Raw genomic sequence first — 24,293 nt, forward strand, 5'->3', positions numbered from 1 at the left:
CAACCAAGTAGCGCTTAATAATGAATTTGAGGCTTAGTGATGAGAATTCATTAATTCAAATTATTTTGTATGGCTTGAAACCTTTCCTGAATCTCCAAGTAGCTTTTCATTTCTCAATACACTTTTTCACTTCCATTTCAACCTTCAGAATTTTTTTGTCTGCCATAAAACCACCACTGTTGCCCTTGTAAACTGCCCTTGTTGTCCTCATGTGAAGATTAAAATCCTTCTTGATTGTGTGAGAAAGCATTTGACCAAGATGACCAGACAGAGAAAGAATGATAACAAACATCGCACTGATTGTAAGAAACAATAACTGTCATTGAAGCTGTGCAAATATTGTTCTCTTGCCTCCAGTTTTACACCCATATGACCTATAAGTTGCCTGATACTCACTCTCTCTAACGTGTGAACCAGATAAAGCTGAGAGTGGACTAAAGGTCATTAAAAGATAATTAAAAAAAAGACAACGAGGGAAATTGTTGCAATAGCTTCAGTAGTAATGGATGTGGTAATGGTCCAGTAGTAGTAGTTGGCCATTACCACCACCAGTACTACTGCACAGAACTAATAGCAGTAGTGCACCAGCAACAGTAGTAGTACAACTTCATGTTGTGTAAGCAGCATTTCTAAAAATTGTGTGACTCCATTTCACAGCACAGAGAAACACACTGACATCCATGAGGTCCTTGAACTCACCAAGCATTCAGTTTGCCACTATCTTGACTTTTATGTATCCTACCAGACATATCAGAGACACAGGGTATTTTGGCTGACAGTGATATGTTTAGCCTATACAACAGGTATTTTGTACCAAATTCAGTATCTTTAAATTGGACTTGTTCAAAAGTTAAAAAAAGTAAGGTGTGTTTGCTACAGATTTTTATTCTGGGAGGAAAAGTTTCTGAAACTGCAAACAGAAACATAACAGATGAAGGTTATGGAGTTGTGGAAGAAGTATTCAGATCCTTTACTTAAGTAAAAGTAGAAATACCATAGTCCAAAAATACTCCCATTAGCCTACAAATAAATGTCCTGAATTCAAAATGTAAAAGTACAGAAATATTATCATCAAAATGTACTTAAAGTATCAAACATAAGTACTCATATGCAGAAGAGCTCTTTTCAGAGTGTTATATTATTACTGTATATTATATTATTCAGTTTTTATCACTAATAAATACATGTAAGAGCATTTTAATCTATAGTTTGTCAATGTGGAGCCAATTTTAGATACTACTGGTACTGGGTAGCTTAATAGTATAGCACTGCATCACACTGTATAAGTGTAATATATATACGTAAAATCTTAGTCTGAAAAGTAACTAGTAACTATAAATGTAAAATAAATGTAGTAAAAAGTATTTCCCTCTGAAATGCAGTGGAGTATAAAGTAACATTAAATGTAAATACTCAAGTAAAGTACAAGTACCTGAAAATTGTACTAAAGTACAGTACTTGAGCAAATGTACTTAGTTACATTCCACCGCTGTCTGTTTGAATAACAGAGAAGGAAATTTAGGAATAAAGATAATAATAACAATAAATACTTACAAAATTATGAGTGTGTGCAAGACCTAAGTGAGAAACTACAAATATAAGCAAAGCTGCAGGCTACATACTACATCATAGGTGATGATAAATACATTTAAAGAGTATGTTCAATAGGCTACAATTTAATTGGGGATATAAAGAAAACAAAAATAGGGGTTTTAACTGTTAAATTCTTATATTATTTATTTATTTATTTATGACGACTTGCTGTTTAGAAATAACTTAAATAATGTTTAGAAAGAGTCAGTGATGTGATAAGGTTGAGCTTCATCGTCCGTGTAGTTCACGCGATATTTTACGAGAGGATAAGTTGAGGGAACATGGCGACGTCTAATTTGCTAAAGGTAAGACCCACTTCAATTCAATTATTTGTATTTAACGCTCGCTAAAGTGCTTGTCACTTGCGTAGTGTGATGTTGGCGTTTAGCTTTAAACTTAAGGGGCAGTACTTAACGCCTGTACACGACTGTGCTGTCAGCGTTGACTTTAGCTGGGAGCTGTTAAGTTACATCTGGCTAACATTAGCTACTTATCAGTGATTTAGCTGGCTAAATAGAATAGCTACAACACAGCTAAATATGAAGGAAAGAGGCAGATACGGGGCGGAGAAACAGAGAGACAGATAACGGGTGGGGGACATATCGTTAGCTTAACCTGCGCTAAATTTTATATCTATTATCTGTGTATACGCCAGCTACAAATCTCATATCTGTCACTCAGATGACCAGCCCCTTGACAGACATGCTAAAGGCTGCCAAAAGCAACTGTCGTAGTAGTTTCTGTGCATTGAGTGAACGCTAATCCTCTGCTGCTATCTTGCTAACTAAGCTTAGCTTGACAGGATTTTTTTTGGCACGGTGTCTAATTAATTAAATCATAATTCATGTCGTCAAGCAGAGAGACAGGGGAGGCGACAAAGCTAGGAGGCACGTACTTATAGCTGTCTGATATCAGGCAAGGAAAATGGCATTGCAGTCAAAACACAACACTTTCTCAAGAGGAAATATGTAACTGTATGTACAATATGGGCAGATAGGCAATGTCAAAACATGCATGTAAGCTAATCTGCACTATTAGCTAGCCCCAGTGCATTAATTGCTATCCCACCTCTGTTCTCTTCTTGCTTGCACTGTACTAACATGATGACAGTATCACACTCTTCAAAAAAAATCCTGTCTCCTTCATGTTCCTTTTGGTTAATGTCCACATCTGGTAGAACATGATTTTAATATTCCAGTTTGGCATGTTTTAGACAAATCATGTATACTTTACACCGTGGTCCACACCCTAAACTCCTAAATAAAGTCAGCAAACATCCAGTCCTTTTTAAAGGGGATCTCCCAAAAACTTTGCACATAAAGGTGAGTTTAGTCATGGGGGTTACCACTCAGCCAGTTGTACTATAATGATGTCTGTGGCTCGGAGGGGAGCTTTGTCAAGCCTGAGAAAATACCCCCTGATGATGTAGTCAGGGTTATCTCAGCTTGGGCTAGGAAACTACAAATACATAACAGAAAGCCTGCGTTACAAACTGCTGACATGGAGTTTGAAAGACATACTGTAGTGATGTATGTGCTATACTTATCTTTGTATGTACATACTCTTTATTAGGCTCTGTTCATATTGTACATAAAGTTACATAGTGACATATAGCTGCTTTACATTTTGTATAATGTTGAGTTTATTTTGTATATATCACAGTTACATCCCTTCTCAATCTATTATTCATTCTGTACATTAGTTTATTTTTATTTATCTCTATATGCACTTTTGCAACTGTTAAGACTATCTTGTTAGATGCTAAACTGCATTTCGTTGTAGTGATACTATGTGCAATGCCAATATTGTAGAAACTAATCTAATCTATAGCATACTGTTTTTACAGTTGTATACGGAAAATAAACAAACTTAATTGTGTTATACAAACTACAGCTCTGGCACTGTCAGAATCCCACTGCTAGTTAAACTTCACAAAGACACAGCAAAATGTTTTTCCAAAAAATGTAAATGTTATTTTTTGTTTTCTAAGGTGTTCCTGTAGCTCCTTTTACCACCACTCACAATTAATTAAAAAAAATGTGTAGCTGGTTTGCCCATTGTGGGAAAATAGTGTACATCAACAGCACACTCATAAATCATAAAAAATAAGTTTTTTTAGTATGCACATTGACTGTTTTGAATATACTTAATTTAGTCACTTTTCCAGCGTGAACACTGCTTAGATTTAGTGTGTAGCATGGAACTGGGACACAGCAATTGGCATTTACCAGGCAGGGAGGGTCTAACGAAAACATGCTATTGGTTGGCTGACTTTCTGGGAAATGTAAGATCCAGTGTTTTTGGAGCCTGAATTTTATTCTGCTGCATCAATTTTGACCTATTCTGTCTCTTGTATTAATGGCTGCTTTGTAGTTTATATAGATGGTGACAAATGAAAGGATAAACCAATGTTTAATGTCAATGTAAGATGTTGTTCCACTATGAGCATCCAGAACAGCTTCAATACTCTTTGGCTTAGATTCTCCATGTCTGTGGAGCTCTACTGGAGGGATGTGGTGACTGTGAAGGCCATAGCATATGATTCACGTCATTTTCATACTTATCAAACCATTCAGTGAGCCCTCGTTCCCTATATGGAAGCATCTGCATTTCTTATGTTTCTTCACTCACTGATTCAGATTTTTCCTTCAGTTTGTCACCCATCTATGTGTGCCAGATTTATCAGAAAGATTTAAATCAATTAATTAAAAGTCTTAATAATGTAAATTTTTCACTCCTGGAAATGTACCGTACTCTTAATCCACTTCTGATACAAATTCTACTTAAAGCTAATGTAGAAAATTGTCATGGGCATTTTTCACTGTTTCGTGATGTTTTATAGACCAATGATTAATCGATTAATCGAGAAAGTAATCGGCAGATTAATCAAGCCCTAAACCAAAGTCAGAAGAGTTATGAGCACATTAATCAGTCAGATGCTGTAAGTCCTCTACACAGAAGCTGATGTAACTACTGAACAAGAGAGTCTTCCATAGAGAATTATTTTATTTTGGCATTTTCAATACAAAATGCTGAATTTGTTACTTTGTGTTGTATTGTTTCTTTGTGATTATGTGTTTTTTTTTTTATGACACTTACTGTTTAGGAAATAGCCCAAGAGGTTTGTCACTGTTTAACGAAACAAAAAATTGGAACAAGTGTAACTTTATACAGGATAAATATCAATTTGTATTGTTAAATTTTAATTAACCCTATTATTTTGTTTTGCTTTTGTGTTGTTAATGTTTCAAATGTTGGATGAATAAGCCTTACCTTGGCAACAAAGCTCATGAACAGTTTGAATCATATAGTTCACTTCCCTCCTATCTGTTTCCAGAACAAAGGCTCCCTTCAGTTTGAGGATAAATGGGACCTGATGCGTCCCATAGTACTGAAGCTGCTACGGCAGGAGTCCGTCACCAAACAACAGTGGTTTGACCTGTTCTCGTAAGTTTACCGTAATGCATCTGTTTTTGTAACGGGGTCATATGAGCCTTTATCTCTTGTTCTCTAGTTGTTATAATTACACAAAATTTATCTGGTTACAGATTTATTTTTGACTTGGAGGGCCTCCAAACTCTAGAATATATATGTGTTGAAGTTCGGAGCCCCTCCTCCTTCATTTCTTCTTCTGTGGTCCCTACTATAAATTTCTTTTGACCCTTCCCCTCTCCCCTTTTTGTACGATTCCCCTTTGGGAGAGAAGCTGGAGCGGGAAGTACAATAACATGGAGGTTCTGTTTCCCTATTTGTTTGTTCAGCCTTAAAAAAGATCCTGGTGTCGCGACATCTTTTCTATTACACCAACACAACGCAGAACCACACCGGTCACACTTAGGCATTGATGTTGAAGGCAAGGTACATTTGTTAAGAAAGATAATCACTTCAACACTGTTTCCCCTCTTTGTCTCCACAGAGACGTCCATGCTGTATGCCTGTGGGATGACAAAGGTCCAGCTAAGATCCACCAGGCCCTCAAAGAGGACATCCTAGATTTCATCAAACAAGCACAAGCAGTAAGACTAGGACCATAATGGGATTTTTGGCTCAGCATCTGTGAAATTATGCTGTTTCATGTCTAAACTACATTCTTGCTGTTCCCACATTCCCCCATTACTCCCACGCTGTTTCACTAACAGGAAGGTGCATGTATGTGTGAATATAGTTACCTGGCTTGCTAGTTTGTAGACAATGAGTGTGGCCGTTACATAGCCTTTATTGAGAAAGAGAAATTTCTGGTAGTTGCTTTGCATTCTGGTCTATTGAGGCTGCTGTTAGTGAAGAAAATACAATTTTTTTTGCTTCTATGAAACATTTCTATAGAGAGTCATATGGTAGAAAGAATATGGAAATGTAGGCAAATGGATTAATAAACGGAGCTAATGTATTGAAAACCAGAGCACACAGATTAATAAACTGTAAGAGGAAAGAAATACGTGGAGGAGTGCTCAGTCAAGTTGTGTTCTTGTGAACGATAAAACTTCCAATATGGACCTCAGACTTTCAGAACCAAAGAGGCGGTGGGTTAGACAGTGCTAAGGTAATGTAATTTGTTATTTATATCCACTGAATGATATCATAATACTAAAACCCTTGTCCTCTTCTGAATGCTGCACACAATAGAATGACCATCAACCACCCTGAACTGTATATAAATTAGACACTGTGCAAGTACTGTTTGATTGTTAATGCATAATTTATATGAAAGGATAATAAACAGTCCAGGGAATATATTTTTAGATATTTTGTGCTTGAACGATCAAAGAGGAATTGTACAATAGCTGCTATTTAAAAAAAAAAAATAAATAAATAAAAAAATATATATATATATATATATATTTATTGTAATGTCCCACTTTTCTTCTATAAGCATTACTTCAAAGTTTCCTCTAAACTGTCCACTCGATTTATTAATGCAGTCACTCAGTTTATTAATCTTTTTGTTCAGTCTGTCAAGTCTGTGCGTATGGATTTCCATGCAAATATTTTTTATCTATCATATGAACCCTGGTGATGGGCTCTGTCCATTTCTCCACCTGTGATTGTTAAGTGCACAATTGCAGCTCAATAAAGATCTTAGATGAAATCTAGATCTTATATCATAGCACCAAAACATGACATTCCCTATTGATTTATTTAGATAGTTGAAACAAAATCTGCTGTTACGAGTAACAGATGCTGTTGCCGGTTTACCACTGTGGGTTTCTAATTCTCACCATCATAAACTATTCTACTTGCTAAATCTGTCAATGTGTCGATTAGATTCTGCAGGTGTTAATCAACCCTGTCTCATGTTCCTTCCTCTTTGTTTCTCACTCTTTCTAAGCGGGTGTTGAGTCATCAGGATGACACAGCGTTGCTGAAGGCCTACATTGTGGAGTGGAGGAAGTTTTTCACACAGTGTAACATCTTGCCCAAGCCTTTCTGTCAGCTGGAGATCACACTGATGGGCAAGCAAGGAAGCAACAAGAAGTCCAACGTGGAGGACAGCATCGTCCGCAAGGTGAGGAGTAGCAGGACTGGGCAAAATAAGAGCAAACTTTTCTTTTGCTGTGAAACCCAAATAAACATGTTGTGCATGTACAGTGTCATCACAATGTGAGTAACACTACTTTCTGATTATGTGTTTTTGTCTCTGTCCTCACTGTGGTGACTTCAGCTGATGCTGGACACATGGAACGAGTCCATCTTCTCCAACATTAAAAACAGGCTACAAGATAGTGCCATGAAGCTCGTCCACGCTGAGAGGCTGGGAGAGGCCTTTGACTCCCAGCTGGTCATCGGAGTGCGAGAGTCCTATGGTGAGAAACACAGTAACTCAGGTCACCTTATAGTTCCAATATCTGCACTCCTCGAGGCTTATAGGACCGCGAGTGTATTCTGTGAACACATTTAGTATAGATTCTTTTTGTCCGAACCAAAATCTTTCTCAAGAACCAGAGAGAGTCATATTAGATTAACCTCCTGTCCCTTTAATTTTATTCATGACAGACTGCATTCTCAATCTGTATCTGTTTAAGCTGCAGTAATTACTGATATAATAGATATTGGTGATGTTTTTATTAGCAGAAATGTGAAGAAATATAGCTCTGGGAATATTACTTCTTCAATTTTGAAGTTTACTGCATAACTCGTGTCCTTCATAGTAAACATTTTCTTTGTTAAAAATTATTTCACAAGATGGGTGCCCTGGTGGCTGAGTGATTGAGACGCATACCATGTAATCGAAAACAACCCAGTTTGATTCTGGCTTTGGACCTTTTGTTGCATGTCATTCCCCTCTTTACCCATTTCCTGTCTTTCTCTGCTGTCACTATCAATACGGCTAAAATGCCAGAAAACAATATTAAAAACCTATTTAACAATAAACTAGTTACCTCTGCAGCAGGTATTAATACATGCCACTGGCACCATGATAAACTTATTTTCTGTTTTTCACTATGTGCTGGCTGTTACATACTGGTTTTTATATATATATATATATATATATATATATATATATATATAAAATTCTTTGCTGTTCGGCTATTCACATTAGATGATAGATCTTGTTATTACATTACAAATGTAGCATTACTTAGAATTGGTGCCATCATCATCATCATTGGTGCCCTGTGGAGTTAACAAAGTTTCCATTCAGTGTTTCTCACCAAAACACATTGTAGTCAACTATGTTGAATGCTTTTCCTTCCTCAAGAACCATTTGCAAAGATTATTATATGAATATTTAAAATTATGTTTTTGTTTTCTAGCTTTCAGTCTTTTTCTTCTTTGTGTTGGTTGGCTCATTACTACGCTTCTTTGCACACTTGTTTATCTCTCCATATCTCTTTGTGACGGCACTGTGTTTTTATTTTCTGAGCAGTGAACCTGTGCTCCAACCCTGATGACAAGCTGCAGATCTACAGGGACAACTTTGAGAAGGCATATATGGATTCTACGGAGAGGTTCTACAGAACACAGGCCCCCGCCTACCTGCAGCAAAATGGAGTCCAAAACTACATGAAATATGTGAGTATTGTAGTCATGAATGTATTAAAGGCCCTGAAAATTATTTTCTCAATCAGCTTCTTACTATGAGTAATGGGATCCCAGATGAGAACAATATTTTCTGCCAAAGTAAGAACACTTGGTTATTTTGCATCAGAGATTTCTGTTTTGCTTTTTTCTCTGTTTCCCTTTGAAGTGGGCGGGCCTCAGTTGGAAAACAGTGATGTCACACTCATGACATGACAGTAAATAATAATAAATAAATACTCCTAATAAATAATACCATGAGATATTTTTAACATTGATTATTGCTTATTTAGTCATGACTATTTCAAGTTATAGAGAAGCACTTTTGAGGCAATTTTTCAGGGGCTTTAAGAAGAACTGGATACCGCGTTCCAAGATGTTGCCCCATTCCTTTCTATGAAAGTTGCTCACTGGGTGCATGTGCTGAAAAACTCTCACGCTTCCACATTTTTGGGCCCATAGAGCACTAGAGTCGTTCTCCAGCTGAGCCGGTTGAGAGCATGCACGTTCGAGACTTCCTCTGGCCGAGCCAGCCGACTTCCTGCCGGCTCCCCGCACACAATGGGATAATATAATTTAATCATACAGCTCTTCTAGAATTTCCAAATGTTATTGGACCAAATGGATCAAATTCTGATCATGCAAAGAGTCATTTCAGGGTTTTTATGACACTCAGAGAAAATGTATTTACTGTTTTACAGCTGCTCCTTTTCTAATGATTTTGTACTGGAAAAATGCTTTTTGGGCCAGTGTGCATCACATGATGCTGCACTACCAAGTGTGGCCACTACGCCTCACAGGCCAGAGCTGTTCCTGAGGGCTTGGTATAAGATATAGCAATGATAGAGCTAATGTTTCTCATCGTCCATCGACTTTAAACTGAAATTTTAACTTAATAGGTATAGTTTAAGGAATATCTTACTTTCTGCATGTTCTTTGTTGATTCATTTTCTTAATCTATTGAAAAAAGCTGAAAAATAATGGCATGAAGTTGAGACATTTTTATAATAATTATCTACTATTAGTCAGTTGATAATATGAGAGGTTTGAAATGCTGAAATGGCAGCAATTTCTACTCCCTGTTCAAACAGTTTTGTAATCACTCCACTGACCAACCACTCTGGAGTTTCTATTTGCTGCTCCCAGCTTGCTCTCTGCTCACACTGTTATAAGTGTATTTAAGGTGGTTTTCTTTCAAAGATAATAGCTGCTGTCCTACATTTTACAACACGAAGCAGAAACTTGAGCCTTCTATTGAGGCTTCCCTGTTTTGATGATCTTGGCAATAAGCCAGTTGGCAGAACCAAAAGAGAAAACAGTCAGCATGATCTGTTGCTGTTGCTGATTTCATGCTTGTCTTCTTCACACTATCTCTCTTACTCAAACAAAACTGAAGCATTGTGTCTGTTTAAAGCACAGCATGGGCCAGAAATGTTCAGTCTCAGTCACAGTTTGGTCAAGCTTTAATATTTTATGTAAGTCAGTGTAGATCAGGCTCTGTAAGTTCAAGGGGGGCTCGGTTCCTCCATAGATCTTTTTTCTGGAGGACTTTTCTATAGTAAAACCATTGAAGTAACCCTAAAACCGACAATTTTTCGGATGAATTTGGAAAATGTACTTCTTTGAGGAGGGATACAGTGCTGATTGTTGGCATAGTATTGGTTTTATGTATATTTCTATAGGTCCAAGCATTGTAGGTGCTGGAATCACAACGTTTTTGTTTTTGACATCCTCTGCTTTTAAAAATGTCTGTGCCACATGACACTGCAAGTCATTTATAGGTTCCAAGTCTCCTGAACTACTTGGGCAAAACAAAATAAAGTACACAGATAGGACAGTGGTTGAATTTAAAGTCTTACATAGTATATTAACTGTCAGAAAAAATTCATTATAATCATATTATTTTGTTGATTGCTAATGTGCTAATGGATGCATTAACAGTGAATTAAATACATTTTTTAAATTAGTTTTTTTTTATCTCTGTTTTTCTGGTAGTACTTGCCGCTCCTCTGGGCTTTCATGCACACAGAATTATAAGGCTTCACAACAGAAATAGATATTGTGTGTATATAACACTTTTTGATGTTAATGTTTATTATCAGGTTCTGAGAGATGCTGTTGAGTTTGAATGCAGAAATAAATGTGTATAAATGTAATAAATAAATGTGCACGCATTGGTGTGTATTTTCACTAGGCTGATTCAAAGCTGAGGGAAGAGGAGAAGCGTGCACTGCGATACCTGGAGACGAGACGTGACTGTAACTCTGTACAAGCAGTGAGTATTACACATGAGTGTGGTGTATCTTATTTAGCTGACAATTCTACAGTTAAGTTAGTAAAAAAAAAAAAGTGCAACTCCATTGTTTTGGTTTGCCATTTTATAAATTTTTCATACCAATTTCTTCATGCTCCACATTTATATAGTCTGTTTTTGTTTTAATTTTATTTAGTTTTTAAGATTTTAATTTTTGTTAAGTTTAGTTTTTATGTTTATTTTCAGAAGGGCTCCACATACAGTGAACATATTAATATTTGTCCTATTTCACACCATTGTACCCATATTTCTACACACAAGAGAAATGTGTATACATTTTTTTCATATTTAAATAATACATTTTTTCTATTAAAGGAATGGTTTAACATTTAGGGAAGTATGCTTTGATATGTAGTTGAAGCACTTTGAGTAGTTGGAAAAGACTAGAAAGGCACTATAAGTACAGTCCATTTACCATTCTTTTGACAGTGAGATTAGGAGACAGATATCAGTCTGTGCATTAAGTACATTGTACCTCATTTGTTTAATCTATACCTTCTTTTATACAGTCTATGAGCTGTACACAAACTATAATGTAATAATGACAGTTAATGGTTTTAGAGGGAGTTATGTGCTGGAACTATTTGTTGGCGAAACGGTCGGCCGAAGCAATTGTACGCAGATTCTTGGTGTCTTGTTGTCACAGTGAGGTTGCCAGGTTTGATAGTATCGTGTCTATACAGATACCAAACCTTTGCTCACTGACTATATCTGGCAACGTGCGCTATAGCAGGAGATGCTGCAAAGAAGTTCTGGGTGAATAGATAAACTGTCATGGAATAGTTACAGCACGTAACTCCAATCTACATTTTTATTTGTGTACGGATCAAACTAGACATGAGATTGATATCGATCTTCTCATCTCACTCCTGGAAACAAAACAAACATGTTTCCCAGAACATTATATTTTATTAATGTACTGTACATATCTCTCATGTATGTCTACTGGATTGTTTTTCCTCTGTTTATCTTCCCAGTTAATGGAGTGTTGCGTCAATGCGCTGGTAACATCTTTCAAGGAGACCATCTTAGCTGAGTGTCCAGGCATGATCAAACGAAATGAGACAGAGAGTGAGTACGGCAGGACTGCTCCCACCAAAGGCACAGCCAGCTCAGGTTTGCACCAGGACCAGGAAATAGCCCTAACCAAACCCTCTTGTCCAGCATCTGAACACCTGTAGAATATCCATGTGTGTTGCCGCTACTCCCCTTAAATTAATGTGTGATGATACACTGAAGATAGTCCATGCTTAAACTGACCAGCATTGCTAATCTCTCAGAAATGGAAACTAACATAAATCTGCTTAGAAATCTTGGAAAAAAGACTCTCCTTAACCCATAACTCCAGAACCTGCCTGAGAATCATCACGTTTTTAAGTTTTCTTCAGTATCAAAGTAATTCATTGATAGTTGTCTGTACATCCATGGGTACATTGCAAACATGAAGAGCAAATAGGTGACTTGGCATACTTTTAATGAAACCAATTTGCCAACATGTAAACAAATATAGGCTAAAAAACAGGCATAAAGTTGAACTAACTGACTCCATGGCAACATTATACTTCCTGTTTACATCCCTCAAAGCCCCCTAATTATGGGAACTGTAGTTTTAAACTTAGAGCATGGTTATTCCCCTAAATAGAAGAAACAAAAAGAATAATAGTAAGAGTGAGAAAATGTTGCACTATCAATATTTTGTTGACATTTCTAAGGCTCAAAATGTTCCAACTGGCACTGTCACAGAATACATGTGCATGTTTTGCAATCTTATTTTTATTTTTATTTTTTGTCTGGGGGTCATTTTGGATTCAATGTGAGGGGTTGCAAAAAATCTACTAGCTGTTTTTCATTGAAACTCCCTCCACATATTTTCACTTGTAACCTTGAGGTTTTGAGAAAGAGTATAGAGATTAGTTTTACAATCTTTTATATTCTCAATCAAATTTTAAGGGAGGAAACTCTCTCAGATCAGCAATGCTTCACCAGAGAGACCGTATAGTGCCGATACCAAAACATTTTTTGAGAAATAAAACCATGTTTTTCTGCACGTTTTTCTTTTTTAAATTTAACAAAAATTCTCAAATATTGTCTAAACGAAGTAGCAGTACAAGAACTTTGCATGAATAAAATACTGTCTAAAATTGGCAGGTGCTTAAAATCCACTTCTTAAAATTAACATATTTATAATAAATGATCTTAAAGATTACATTTGAGTATAAATTGAAGAACGTTTTTATAATTGAGGCTTCTGCTCAGTTGCTGGGCTGCATAAACCACTCATCATTATCTTTTAATACATTTGTGTGTGTGTGTGTGTGTGTGTGTGTGTGTGTGTGTGTGTGTGTGTGTGTGTGTGTGTGTGTGTGTGTGTGTGTGTGTGTGTGTGTGTGTGTGTGTGTGTGTGTGTGTGTGTGTGTGTGTGTGTTCGGGCCTATGCACATGCTGTGTGACTGAACAAATGGACAAAGGGCGTCCACAGTAATGGATTTTAAAGTAGCCCATCTTCTGCTAGTTTTATAATGCAGCTGCCAAATAAAAGCTTAGTATTCAGGATGTCAGATGAAGTACTGCTTACACTTCTATTGCTACACTGTGAGACAAGTCTGGCACTGAGTTACCCTGTAGGGCTTCAGCTAATTATTCTTCATTATTTAATATCTTTATTAATTTTATGAGACACCAGAATCATTAAGTTTCCTGCATGTTTTTGCACCATTTAGTGTCTCTATAAGTTTATAATCTCTGCAGCAGTTACACTGAACACACTACTTACTGTGGACTCGTCTGCAGCTCAGAATCCTAATTTATCTATAAAAGTGATGATGTTGCTTTTCTCTCCATCACAGAGTTGCATCTGATGTTCTCTCTCATGGACAAAGTGCCCAGCGGCATTGAGCCCATGCTGAAGGACTTGGAGGAGCACATCATGAGCGCTGGCCTGGCTGATATGGTGGCCTCAGCAGAGACGATCACCTCCGTGAGTGTCACATACACATATACTGATTAGGGTGGGAGATTAATGATTAATTAGTTATTATGTTAAAGGATGATTCCACTTTATTACAACTTAGGTCTTATTTTCAGGGTTTTCGCCATCATTTATATCAGTTATGATAACCTTGTACTCACCAAAGTAATTGCTGAGATCTGGGAACGCGACATCATCACTACAATAAAGTGCAACTGGGAAAGAAACAGGAGTGGTCAGATGATCAGACAGGCTGTAAACAAGCCAGATTATCTAAACCAGTTTAAGCTAACTATTTGTGTTTATCCATTTATGTTAACTGTCTACTTTAGCCATTTACTCATTACATTTCACTAACCATTTCAACTGTCATGTATTACTTTTAGCTAACTATTACTATCTGTTACTTTAAGATAACTATTTTCTATCTTTTTATGGAGCTTGCAAACGTACTTTCACAAATCAGCCAATAACGATCATGACATGTGGTTGAAAGCTCCACAAAAAGCTAGTTAGTGGACCTTGAGCTAAGATGTTTTTGTCAAACTACTATTTCCAAGGTCAAGAATGAACTTTCACACTCACGCTGATTGGTTACACCATCTGTTCTTTGTGGCAGGACTCAGAGAAATATGTGGAGCAGCTGCTCACCTTGTTTAACCGCTTCAGTCGACTGGTGAAAGAGGCCTTTCAGGACGACCCACGCTTCCTGACAGCTAGAGACAAAGTAAGCTCAACTTTTACCAACTTGTCCATTAATAATACTCTGTCACTGAATGCACCTGTCAGAGGATGCTCTTTACTGATTGCAGTCCTGTTTTTCAAACTTCTTTGCAGGCATATAAAGCTGTTGTGAATGATGCCACTATATTTAAATTAGAACTTCCTATGAAACAGAAAGGGTAAGAGATGCTCCCTGTATGAAATTCAGTTTTTGCTTTGAATGATAAAGGTAGTAATGTCTGACTGCACTAGTTTTCCTCTCCTGTTTTTACAGGGTAGGTCTGAAAACTCAACCAGAGTCCAAGTGTCCAGAGCTGCTGGCCAACTACTGTGACATGCTCTTGAGGAAGACCCCACTGAGCAAGAAGCTCACCTCTGAGGAGATAGAGGCCAAGCTCAAAGAAGTGGTATGTTTCAGAGAACCTTTTTTTATTCGCACAATCACAACGACCAGCGTAAAGTGGTAGATCTTGGGCGCACAGATTGTGTGGGCATCTCCAAGAGCAACTGCTATATTAGTTCACCTAGGTGCAGCGGCACAAAGTGGCTAACTTTACTTTTAATGGGGGCTTCAGTAATAATGCATGTGCTCTTTGCAGCTGTTAGTGCTGAAGTATGTCCAGAACAAAGACGTGTTCATGCGCTACCACAAAGCCCACCTGACCCGTCGACTCATCCTGGACATCTCAGCAGACAGCGAGATAGAGGAAAACATGGTGGAGTGGCTCAGGGTAAGATCTGGCTGGATGGCTGTACTGTGTGTGTGTGTGTGTGTGTGTGTGTGTGTGTGTGTGTGTGTGTGTATATATATATATATATGAGAGATAGTGTGTCATAGCAACATTTTCCCGGAAAAGTTTGGGTTTTTTTTGCATCAGAAACATTAATTGTAGGCAAAAGAACAAAAATGGAATTATTTGAGGAGGTAGTTTTTCATCACCTGTAAAAACTGTCTACCTGTGATGTCGTGTATCCAAACAGGAAGTAGGAATGCCAGCTGACTATGTCAACAAGCTGGCCAGGATGTTTCAAGACATCAAGGTGTCAGAGGACCTCAACCAATCTTTCAAAGAAATGCATAAACATAACAAGCTTGCTTTACCAGGTAAGTGGTAGAAGTGAGTCTCACTCACAAACTTAATATATATACATGGTGCAGGCAATAAAGTCTTCATCACTTTGGAAACCAGTAAATATTTGGTATTTTTACTTACTAAATGATTTCAATTATTAGTCGTTTATCAAAATTGTCATTGATTCATTGACGAAACTTTGACAGAATTTTAAAGCTAGTGCTATTCCTTAAAGGAATAGTTCAATATTATGGGAAATTTGCTTTCTTGCCATGAGTGAGATGAGCAGATCGATTCTACTCTCATGTCTGTGTGCTTAATAATAATAAGTTAGAGCCAGGAGGCGATTAGCCTATCTTCTTTTACACTTTGGTTTTTGTACGGATTAAACAAACAAGAGGGGCTCCCGGTAGCTCACCTGGTAGAGTGCACACCACGTATCAAGACTGAGTCCTTACTGCAGCGGCCCGGGTTCGAGTCCAGCCCGGACTGCATATCATCCCCTCTCTCTCCCTTGCCTTTCCTGTCTCTCTATACTGTCACTATCAAATAAAGCGAAAACGCCAAAAAAAAATAATAAAACGAGAGAGAGATATAACTTGTTAATTAGTGAGCTTTAGAGGTGTTTGTAGGAGGATTTTTTTTTTTTTTGCTTTGGACAGAGCCAGGCTACCTGTTTCCCCCTGTTTCCAGTCTTTGTGCTAAGCTAAGTTAGCAGGCTGTTGGTTGTAGCTTCATATTTATATTACAGACACGAGAGTGGTATCGATCCTCTCATCTAACTCTCGGCAAGAAAGCAAACATGCATATTTTCAAAATGTCTAACCATTCCTTTAATTCACCACTACCCATAGCTCCATGCACGCAAAGTAATGACAAAACTTGACAGAACTTTAATGCTAGTGTTAAATCCTTTTAATAATGACAACATATGTCCACCTGTATAGTTCAAGACTGTAATATTGTACAAGTTTGAGATGTGCTAACTGTAAGCAGTTGCCATTCAGTCACTAAGATGTCTATGTATGTTCCCCTGCAGCGGACTCGGTCAACATAAAGATCCTGAATGCTGGAGCATGGTCGAGGAGCAGCGAGAAGGTTTTCGTCTCTCTACCTACAGAGCTGGAAGATTTGATACCTGAGGTAGAAGACTTTTATAAGAAGAACCACAGTGGCAGGAAGCTTCACTGGCATCACCTCATGTCCAACGGCATTGTGAGTGTAACAGATCTGCACAGAGAAACACACAAACTTACTGCACAATTTAGAGATTAAGAGAGTAAGATTAAGTCACATTCTTATCTCTGTAAAGACCCGCTTAGAGGTGGCTTCATCTGCCTTTTTGCAAGTCACACTACAAACATTTGTGCTTGTGAATTTTTATCCGTGTGCTCATTCATGTGATTGGCTTGTTTAACTGCACTTACATGGCATCGCATCCATGCAGATACTGAACATGTATTTGCCTGGACAGATGAACAGCTCTTTACTTCATGTGACCTGTTTTAGGCGTTGTCTTGGGCTGCTGTATATCCAAAAACAGCTTATTTGTATCTTCACAATATCATTAAGTTTTACTGTGTGGGAAGTGCCATGGTTCAATCCCTGGTTCATTAGGTAACTTTTATAAAAATAACTTTTTGGCATATTTGCTGAAACTGTCACTATATACTGACAGTAGTACATGAGACAGATAATCTGTGAAAAAATAAGGTTCATCTGGCTCTTCTTAGTGCTCCTAATGGCATTTGCAAGAATCCACTCTGCCTGAACGAAAACCACCAATCTGAACCAGGAGGAGTCAGTGTCAGTCACTGCTTGTGCACACACTGCACAGCCACCCACCCCTGCGCACGCTCTCACAAGCTCAATATCTTCAGCGCGCAGCTTCAGGAGTTTTGAAAACACCGCGGCTCAGAAACAACCACCAGCAATGAAAAAGCATAATGAGCTCATTATGTTCGATGTCATGGTGCTCGTGTCGACGAGGCATGATGACAAACAGTGGGGAATAACTTTTGAGGGGGGGACAGTGGTGTGTGTGTGTGTGTGTGTGTGTGTGTGTGTACTAGCCTCTTTCCCGCTGTTAAATGGCATCGCAGCTGCCTCTAAAGCCTGGGGCGCTTTGCCCTGGGGCCGCAAAGTGCTGGAAGGGTGTCTTTGAGAAGAGGAGTTGCGGCGAGAGGGGCCGGGGTCTTGGCGAGGCTCTCCCCGTGGAGAGCGAGCCATATGAGGGATGAGGTTTCGCAGGACAACTGCACAAATTTGTGGGTTTGGGAGGCGCTTAGTGGAGTGATACAAGCAGCCGAGAGACACAGAAGGTTTTTTATTGTATGTTCAATTGTTACCTACTGCAGCTCTAAGGACATATAAAAACATAAATAATAAATGTTATAATATTAAACTGTTTAAATTAGTTTTGTGTATTTGTTTTATCAACAAACTGTGTAGAAACTAAAGCACAAAGTGTTTTTTGAATATACCTTTTCTGCATTCATATGTCAGTAGCTAACTCATGTGGACCATAACAGAGCATCCAATTTAAAAAAAAAAAAAAAAAAAAAAAAAAAGTAATAATTTAGGCCTAGATTTTGTATGTATTGCAGATTTTAACAGGTATCCATTCTGTCATTATGATGAAAATTTCAAACCTTTTATGAAGAATCGCTATTATCAGAATTGCACTCACATTTGCTAAATATGCGGCTTGTGAAAGGACATAATTTGAAAGTGAATGCTGGAGTTTAAGAGTTCATGGCAAACAAACATCCCTCAAATATTTTCCAAATCAAGGCACACTGTCAATTTCCACACACTGTACATACAAATCATCCACCCAGCAGTACTTCTTTGAGTAAAAGGTGAATTTAAGTGGCTCGTCTGTTGCTTCTTCTTCCACCCTAAAACTCATTATGGGTGATTATTGCGAGCAGACAGTTTTGAACAAATTATTTCAAATAAGACTCCTTAATTAAATCCCAATCATTTTGATTGAGGGTTACTATTTATTATTTTTGGGACTACAACAGTTATGTTTTGCTCTTGGGAAAGGGACTAAACAAAATGTCATTTCTCCAGATAACTTTTAAGAACGAGGTGGGCCAGTATGACCTGGAGGTGACCACCTTCCAGCTGGCTGTGCTGTTTGCCTGGAACCAGAGGCCCAGGGAGAGGATCAGCTTTGAAAACCTCAAGCTAGCCACTGAGCTGCCGGATGCTGAGCTGCGACGCACTCTCTGGGTAAATGGAGACGAGGGGTAGATAGATGTTGTAAGACAAATGATGAAGATAAAACTGGTAATTTGGCTCCATCATGGTTGTCACAAATTTATTAGCAAGCTCACATCTCTGAATCACAGATTTTCTATACTGCATTGCTGTTAGCATTGAGTTTTATAATTGAGGTAGCTTGTTTTTTATGTTTTATTAATCAGATTTTTTTTTTTTTTTTTACCACTTTCCTCTGAACCATCATGCTTTTCTCACTTGCCCAGTCTCTGGTGGCGTTTCCCAAACTCAAGCGGCAGGTGTTATCGTACGACCCAGTGGTGTCTTCACCCAAAGACTTTGCAGAAGGAACACTATTCTTCGTCAACCAGGAGTTTTCTCTCATGTAAGGAAAAGTCAGCATGTTCAGCATGTCTCTCTCTTCTTCCTAATTCTTGTTAGATGCGGTGTGCTTATTAGCATTTTGTAGTAAATTTAAAGGCACAGGAAACTCAAAATCATGAATTTGTAACTTAATAGATGTTAGTTGTGTTGTTGCTCTTGCCATCAACTCTTAGAAATGTCATCAATTGCTGTTATTTTCTCTTATGCTGTTTTTTACTTAAATTTTATTATCTTTATTTTCTGGTTGAAACCCTCCAAACATTGAATGCTGCTTTCACCTGGGCGTTGCCTTTGATCCGTGCAAACTGGAGGCAAAAGCACCCTTAGTATTTTCAGTAGATTATGTTCACTTGTGTTTCCTCCTACTCAGACCATCTCTCAAAGTGCAATCATTATGACTTGTTGGTGGAGGTATACACTAAGACTTCTCCACAAAAAACCCTTTCAGTTGAGTTTTGCCACTTTCACTTTAATAGGCCTTATATATATTTTTTTTTTATGTAGTGCAGATTTAGATACACATCAAAGTAAAGTAAAAAGTTAAATATCAGTAGCCATCAGCAGCAGGAATATTGCATGTGCATTGCATCTCTAGTCTCCCCTTCTTTGATATGCAGTGTATGATTACGCATTGCTCACGCAGCTGGTACCTTCTTTAATTTTTTAAATTCTCCAACACCCCAGGATCTAACTAATTGTTGAACAGTACGAGGTCTATTATAGGCAAAGACTTGTATTGTATATTTGACAAATTTCTTAGCAAAAAAAATCCAAGCAGCCTTTTCAAAGAGAAGGTAAAAAAAGCAGCACAAAACAAACCGGTTTAGTGAAATTGTGAAATGGGAGCAATATGTATTACACAGGTTTTACTGGTACAGGTGTCGGTGCGTACGAGTAACTTCTAACAACTTGCCAGCATCATTGAATTAACTTGCTCTTAACTTGCCACAAATACAGTACACACAGAGTGAAATATGGGGCTTGTTTTGTCATTCACAGTGCTGATGAATTGATTTGGTGTATGTGACTCATAAGCTGGTCCCAGTCCTCAGGTGTAGCCTATTGATACTCCGTCAAACTTTGCATTTATCATCTTGTTGGGATGAACTTCATATTTTGGGTTCTGGGACCCCTTTCACCAAATTTGCAACATGAAATAATCAAGGAATCAAGGTTGTCTGTCATTTTACAACACTGGGTTGCACAATGAAATGTAAGTTGTAGTCTTCATGCTACACACACATAGAACATATATACAAATATTTAAATTTAGAATAAAATAAAATAAAACAATATATACAGTTATTTACATATTTACCTATACACGTTTACACCCAGAAAGTAGCCTAAACAATTCTGTAGTGGATTTTTTTAATTTTAGGTCTGGGGGAATGTAAACAGCAGAAACAAGATAGTGTTGATAATATGGTCGGCATCTTTAACATTAAAAAAATCTCATCTAGGAAACCTTGTCCATCAACTTTGACTACGTTTGAGCACCAAGCATAATTGATGTAAACTAAACACAGAATCCGCCTCCCCTCGTCTTGCCGGAGTCTTGCGTTCTGTCGGCACAGAACACGGTCCGTCCATCTGTGCAATAGCTTGATCCGAGATGTTGTGATGCAGCCAGGTCTCAGTAAAGATGAGGGCAGCAACAGTCTCTCAGATTTCCCGTTGCCTGAGTCCCATTTCATCCATTTTCCTGCGACCGGACATTAGCAGTAGGCTGGGTAGTGGAGCAGCCTTAGGTTTATGCTGGGTTAGCATAGCTCTTATCCCGGCTCTCTTCCCTTTCTTCCTGGGGCAGTCGCACCGCTTGCGGCAGCGCTTTGCCCGGCTGGAATGTGGCTCGGTGGTCGAAAGATGCCGCGGGCATCGATCGTTCCGAGGTCCACTGCACTTAATCCATTAATTCTGCCATAGAAAATACGTGCTTCAGCAATAGAGGCAAAGAAAATAGCAAATTAAAACAAAAATGAAGAGAAGTTTGAAGAAGCTACTGGCCGCCGCATCTGCACGTGCCGCCATCACTATGGAGAATGTCCTTACATACATTTTTAAAGTTCAACAAATCAAATCAAATGCCATACTTGCGACCCAACCATGAGCATGCAACATCATTTTAGAACTTGCAAACTTATCTGCAGTGCTTGCAAATCACTTTTGTGCAGTGAGCCCCCTGGTCGCTGGGTGCTCATTTTGCTAAAAAATACAGTTTGTGACTGTGTTTGTGTCCTCTGTTACCTTTAAACTGTGTGCCACGTGGCTCTGTTGTTTGTGAATTTGATTTGCAGCTAATAGAAATGCCCATACCATCCTGGCATTTGGTCTTCTGTGAAAGAAGTTAAAATAAACTTTAGTTATTTTTAGCTGTTATTTGATGTTTTCTGCAATTTTGCATACTTTGCACAATACATCACATGTATACCTACACATACTGTAAATCAAGTTTCCTGTACCTTTTTTTAATTTGATTTAAAAACTGTAGATCATTACTGTACATTGACCCAGGGCATTTGTTTGTGTTTTTAATTCAACTTTACAGAAAAAACTCAAAGGTTCAGAAAAGGGGGAAGATTAACCTGATTGGTCGGCTGCAGCTCACCACAGAGCGAATGAGAGAGGAGGAGAACGAGGGCATCGTCCAGCTCAGGATACTAAGAACGCAGGTATGGAGATGAACTCGCAGCATGTAGGTGAAGATACTGCTGGTCTCTCCTCGGTTATGTAACACCACCTACTGTGAATAAATGGTTTCCCCTTCCATTTCCCATCATGGATTTTTAACAGACACCTGTGGTTATGTTTGTATAAGTTCACAGGCTACAATATAACCCATCTGTCTTAAAGTGCACTTTCTGACCCATTTTGTTCTTATTTTTCACACCATTCTGTTTCCGATGTCCAGGAGGCCATAATCCAGATCATGAAGATGAGGAAGCGCATCAACAATGCCCAGCTGCAGACGGAGCTGGTGGAGATCCTAAAGAACATGTTTTTACCTCAGAAGAAGATGATCAAGGAGCAGATCGAGTGGCTGATAGATCACAAGTACATAAAGCGAGATGAGACCGATATAAACACCTTCATCTACATGGCATAGCACAGCACATTAGGATGACTGGTGTTGACTTTGGTTTCAGTGGATCAGGCCTGATGAACACTAGGATACTTCCAGGCTCCCCGTCCTCTATTTAAATAAAAAAAATAAAATCTTGTGCAGGGAGGCATGAATTTATGACTGAGACCTACCTATTTAAAAAAAGTGGAACTTCCTGCCTTAAAGTTGTACAAAGAAAAAAAGAAGAATGCAGAAGTTGCAATGGGAGTCTTCACCAAGTGGTTGTAACTGTTTAGTTGGAGGGAGTTTCCTTGCTGTCCAGATGAGACTGTTAATTGTTAACGGTCTGTTTTGGATGCCAGGGCGTTACATCTGGGCAGCTACTACAACACTCAATGCTTGTACAAGTCTCAAAGGCATGCTGACAGGAAAAGCTGAGGAACTTTGGATCTCAAAATATCTGCAGTCCAGTTTTAATCCACGTCAAACCCAGACCATCTGAACCTTGAACAAAACGCTGCCCTCTTCACTCAAAGGAGACGCTGCTTTAACCCAGCTAGTTGGTTTGTCGCGGGGGCCCTGATGCTGTCGTGACTCTCTGCAGTCATAGTTAAAGTGATCAAACACTTAATCCGGACTTTCAGTTTGTATAAAGAGCCAGATAAGCACTTCACAGTTTGCAAGGCTGAACCAGACAGCGACGTAGAGCCAGCTCCAACCCTGTCAAGCCTTTGTCCCTGGGTAAAAAGGAGATTGTGGGGAGAAAAAAAAACTTGCATATTGCTATAATCGTGAATCCTGAATTTCCCTCTACCAAATGTACCCAGGGACAGAGGTGGTGTTGGAGTCAAACCGGGAGCTCAGCTCATGTTTGCAACAGCTCTCTCTTCTGCAGGAAGCCTGGGAGAAGAGGCTGAGGTCAGTATTACACATGGTAAATACTACAATTCAATGCTAAAGGAGAGTGTACCATGAGATGTGAATAATGAAATTATTAAATAAACAGCACCTTATTATAAAAGAATATGCAGGCTTGTCATTCATCCTAGCATTCATCCATAATTTTTTTTCCGGTCTGCATATGAATAAAGTCATTAAAGCTAGGGTAGATCACGTTGGATGCTTCTGAAATACATTACCTACCCTAGCTTTAAAGTTTTATCTTTCAAGAAAAGTTTTAAACGGGACCTTCACCAATTTTACACAAAAGGATTGATAACACTGTCATGTCTGTATGGTAAATATGAAGCTACAGCCAGCAGCTGGTTAGCTTAGCTCAGCATAAAGAGTGGAAACACAGGGAAACAGCTAGCCTGGCTCACAATTTGTCGCTTTAACAAGAACAAGAAATTCTAATGTAGTATTCATCACGACCAATGATATTCTATACAATCACTCCATTATATGTCTCAAGGTTTGTGCTCATGTCTGTTTCTGCAGAAATCTTGGATCAACTCTTAACCAAATTTAAGTGTATTTTTAAGTCATAAGAAATTCAATAAATAGCTGCAATTCTTAGTAGGAGAAACTGCTATGTGCTAATTAGGTAATTAACACGTTATATCTCATTTGTTTAATCTGTGCAAAAAATTAAGTGTAAAAGCAACAAGTTGCGGTTTTATGGGGGTTATGTGAAGGACTGTTGGACTCCTGGAGTCTCTGCTGGTTTCCTGGCAACTGCTCAGAGCCAAGAAATAGTCCAAATAGTTCAAACCTTTACTTTTAGCAGTTTGATGAATATGAGCCCAAACATGACTCCACTAATAGGAAACAAAAAGTACAAAAACTAGCCACGGTGGACAATCAGATAAAAAGTTCTTTGGTTACTGAGGAGACCGGATCCTTTTGGCTGCGAAGGAACAACAGATGACAAATCAGAGCTGTGCAGCAGAAAAATAAACATCTAAAGCTTTGAGTTTGTAAAAGGTG

At 38.3% G+C, this 24,293-nt stretch overlaps 1 protein-coding gene across 2 annotated transcripts; it reads left to right on the plus strand.

Moving 5' to 3' along the window:
* The first annotated feature begins 1,791 nt into the window (after positions 1–1,791).
* LOC122887824 (cullin-5) lies at positions 1,792–23,388 on the plus strand. 2 transcript variants are annotated; one of them, XM_044221390.1, is made up of 19 exons: positions 1,792–1,898; positions 4,931–5,040; positions 5,510–5,609; positions 6,920–7,096; positions 7,253–7,394; positions 8,459–8,604; positions 10,805–10,885; positions 11,902–12,040; positions 13,771–13,901; positions 14,512–14,619; positions 14,730–14,794; positions 14,890–15,022; positions 15,215–15,346; positions 15,597–15,720; positions 16,728–16,903; positions 18,767–18,928; positions 19,183–19,301; positions 21,849–21,972; positions 22,212–23,388. In XM_044221390.1, the coding sequence occupies exons 1-19, from the start codon at positions 1,875–1,877 to the stop codon at positions 22,404–22,406; spliced, it is 2,388 nt and encodes a 795-aa protein (XP_044077325.1). In that variant the 5' UTR covers positions 1,792–1,874; the 3' UTR covers positions 22,407–23,388. The 2 variants fall into 2 exon arrangements, with proteins under 2 accessions (XP_044077325.1, XP_044077326.1); XM_044221391.1 differs by having other exon boundaries at positions 11,902–11,995.
* Positions 23,389–24,293: the final 905 nt, after the last annotated feature.

This window comes from Siniperca chuatsi, linkage group LG14 (genome assembly GCF_020085105.1).
Source record: "Siniperca chuatsi isolate FFG_IHB_CAS linkage group LG14, ASM2008510v1, whole genome shotgun sequence".
Taxonomy (NCBI): domain Eukaryota; kingdom Metazoa; phylum Chordata; class Actinopteri; order Centrarchiformes; family Sinipercidae; genus Siniperca; species Siniperca chuatsi.

What these genes read in the sequence shown, in the direction of transcription:
- LOC122887824 (XM_044221390.1), top strand. Translation starts at nt 1,875, where the DNA reads ATGGCGACGTCTAATTTGCTAAAG. An exon ending in TCCAAAACTACATGAAATAT is followed by an intron (nt 8,605 to 10,804) that starts GTGAGTATTGTA and finishes TATTTTCACTAG; the next exon opens with GCTGATTCAAAGCTGAGGGA. An exon ending in TCCTGACAGCTAGAGACAAA is followed by an intron (nt 14,620 to 14,729) that starts GTAAGCTCAACT and finishes ACTTCTTTGCAG; the next exon opens with GCATATAAAGCTGTTGTGAA.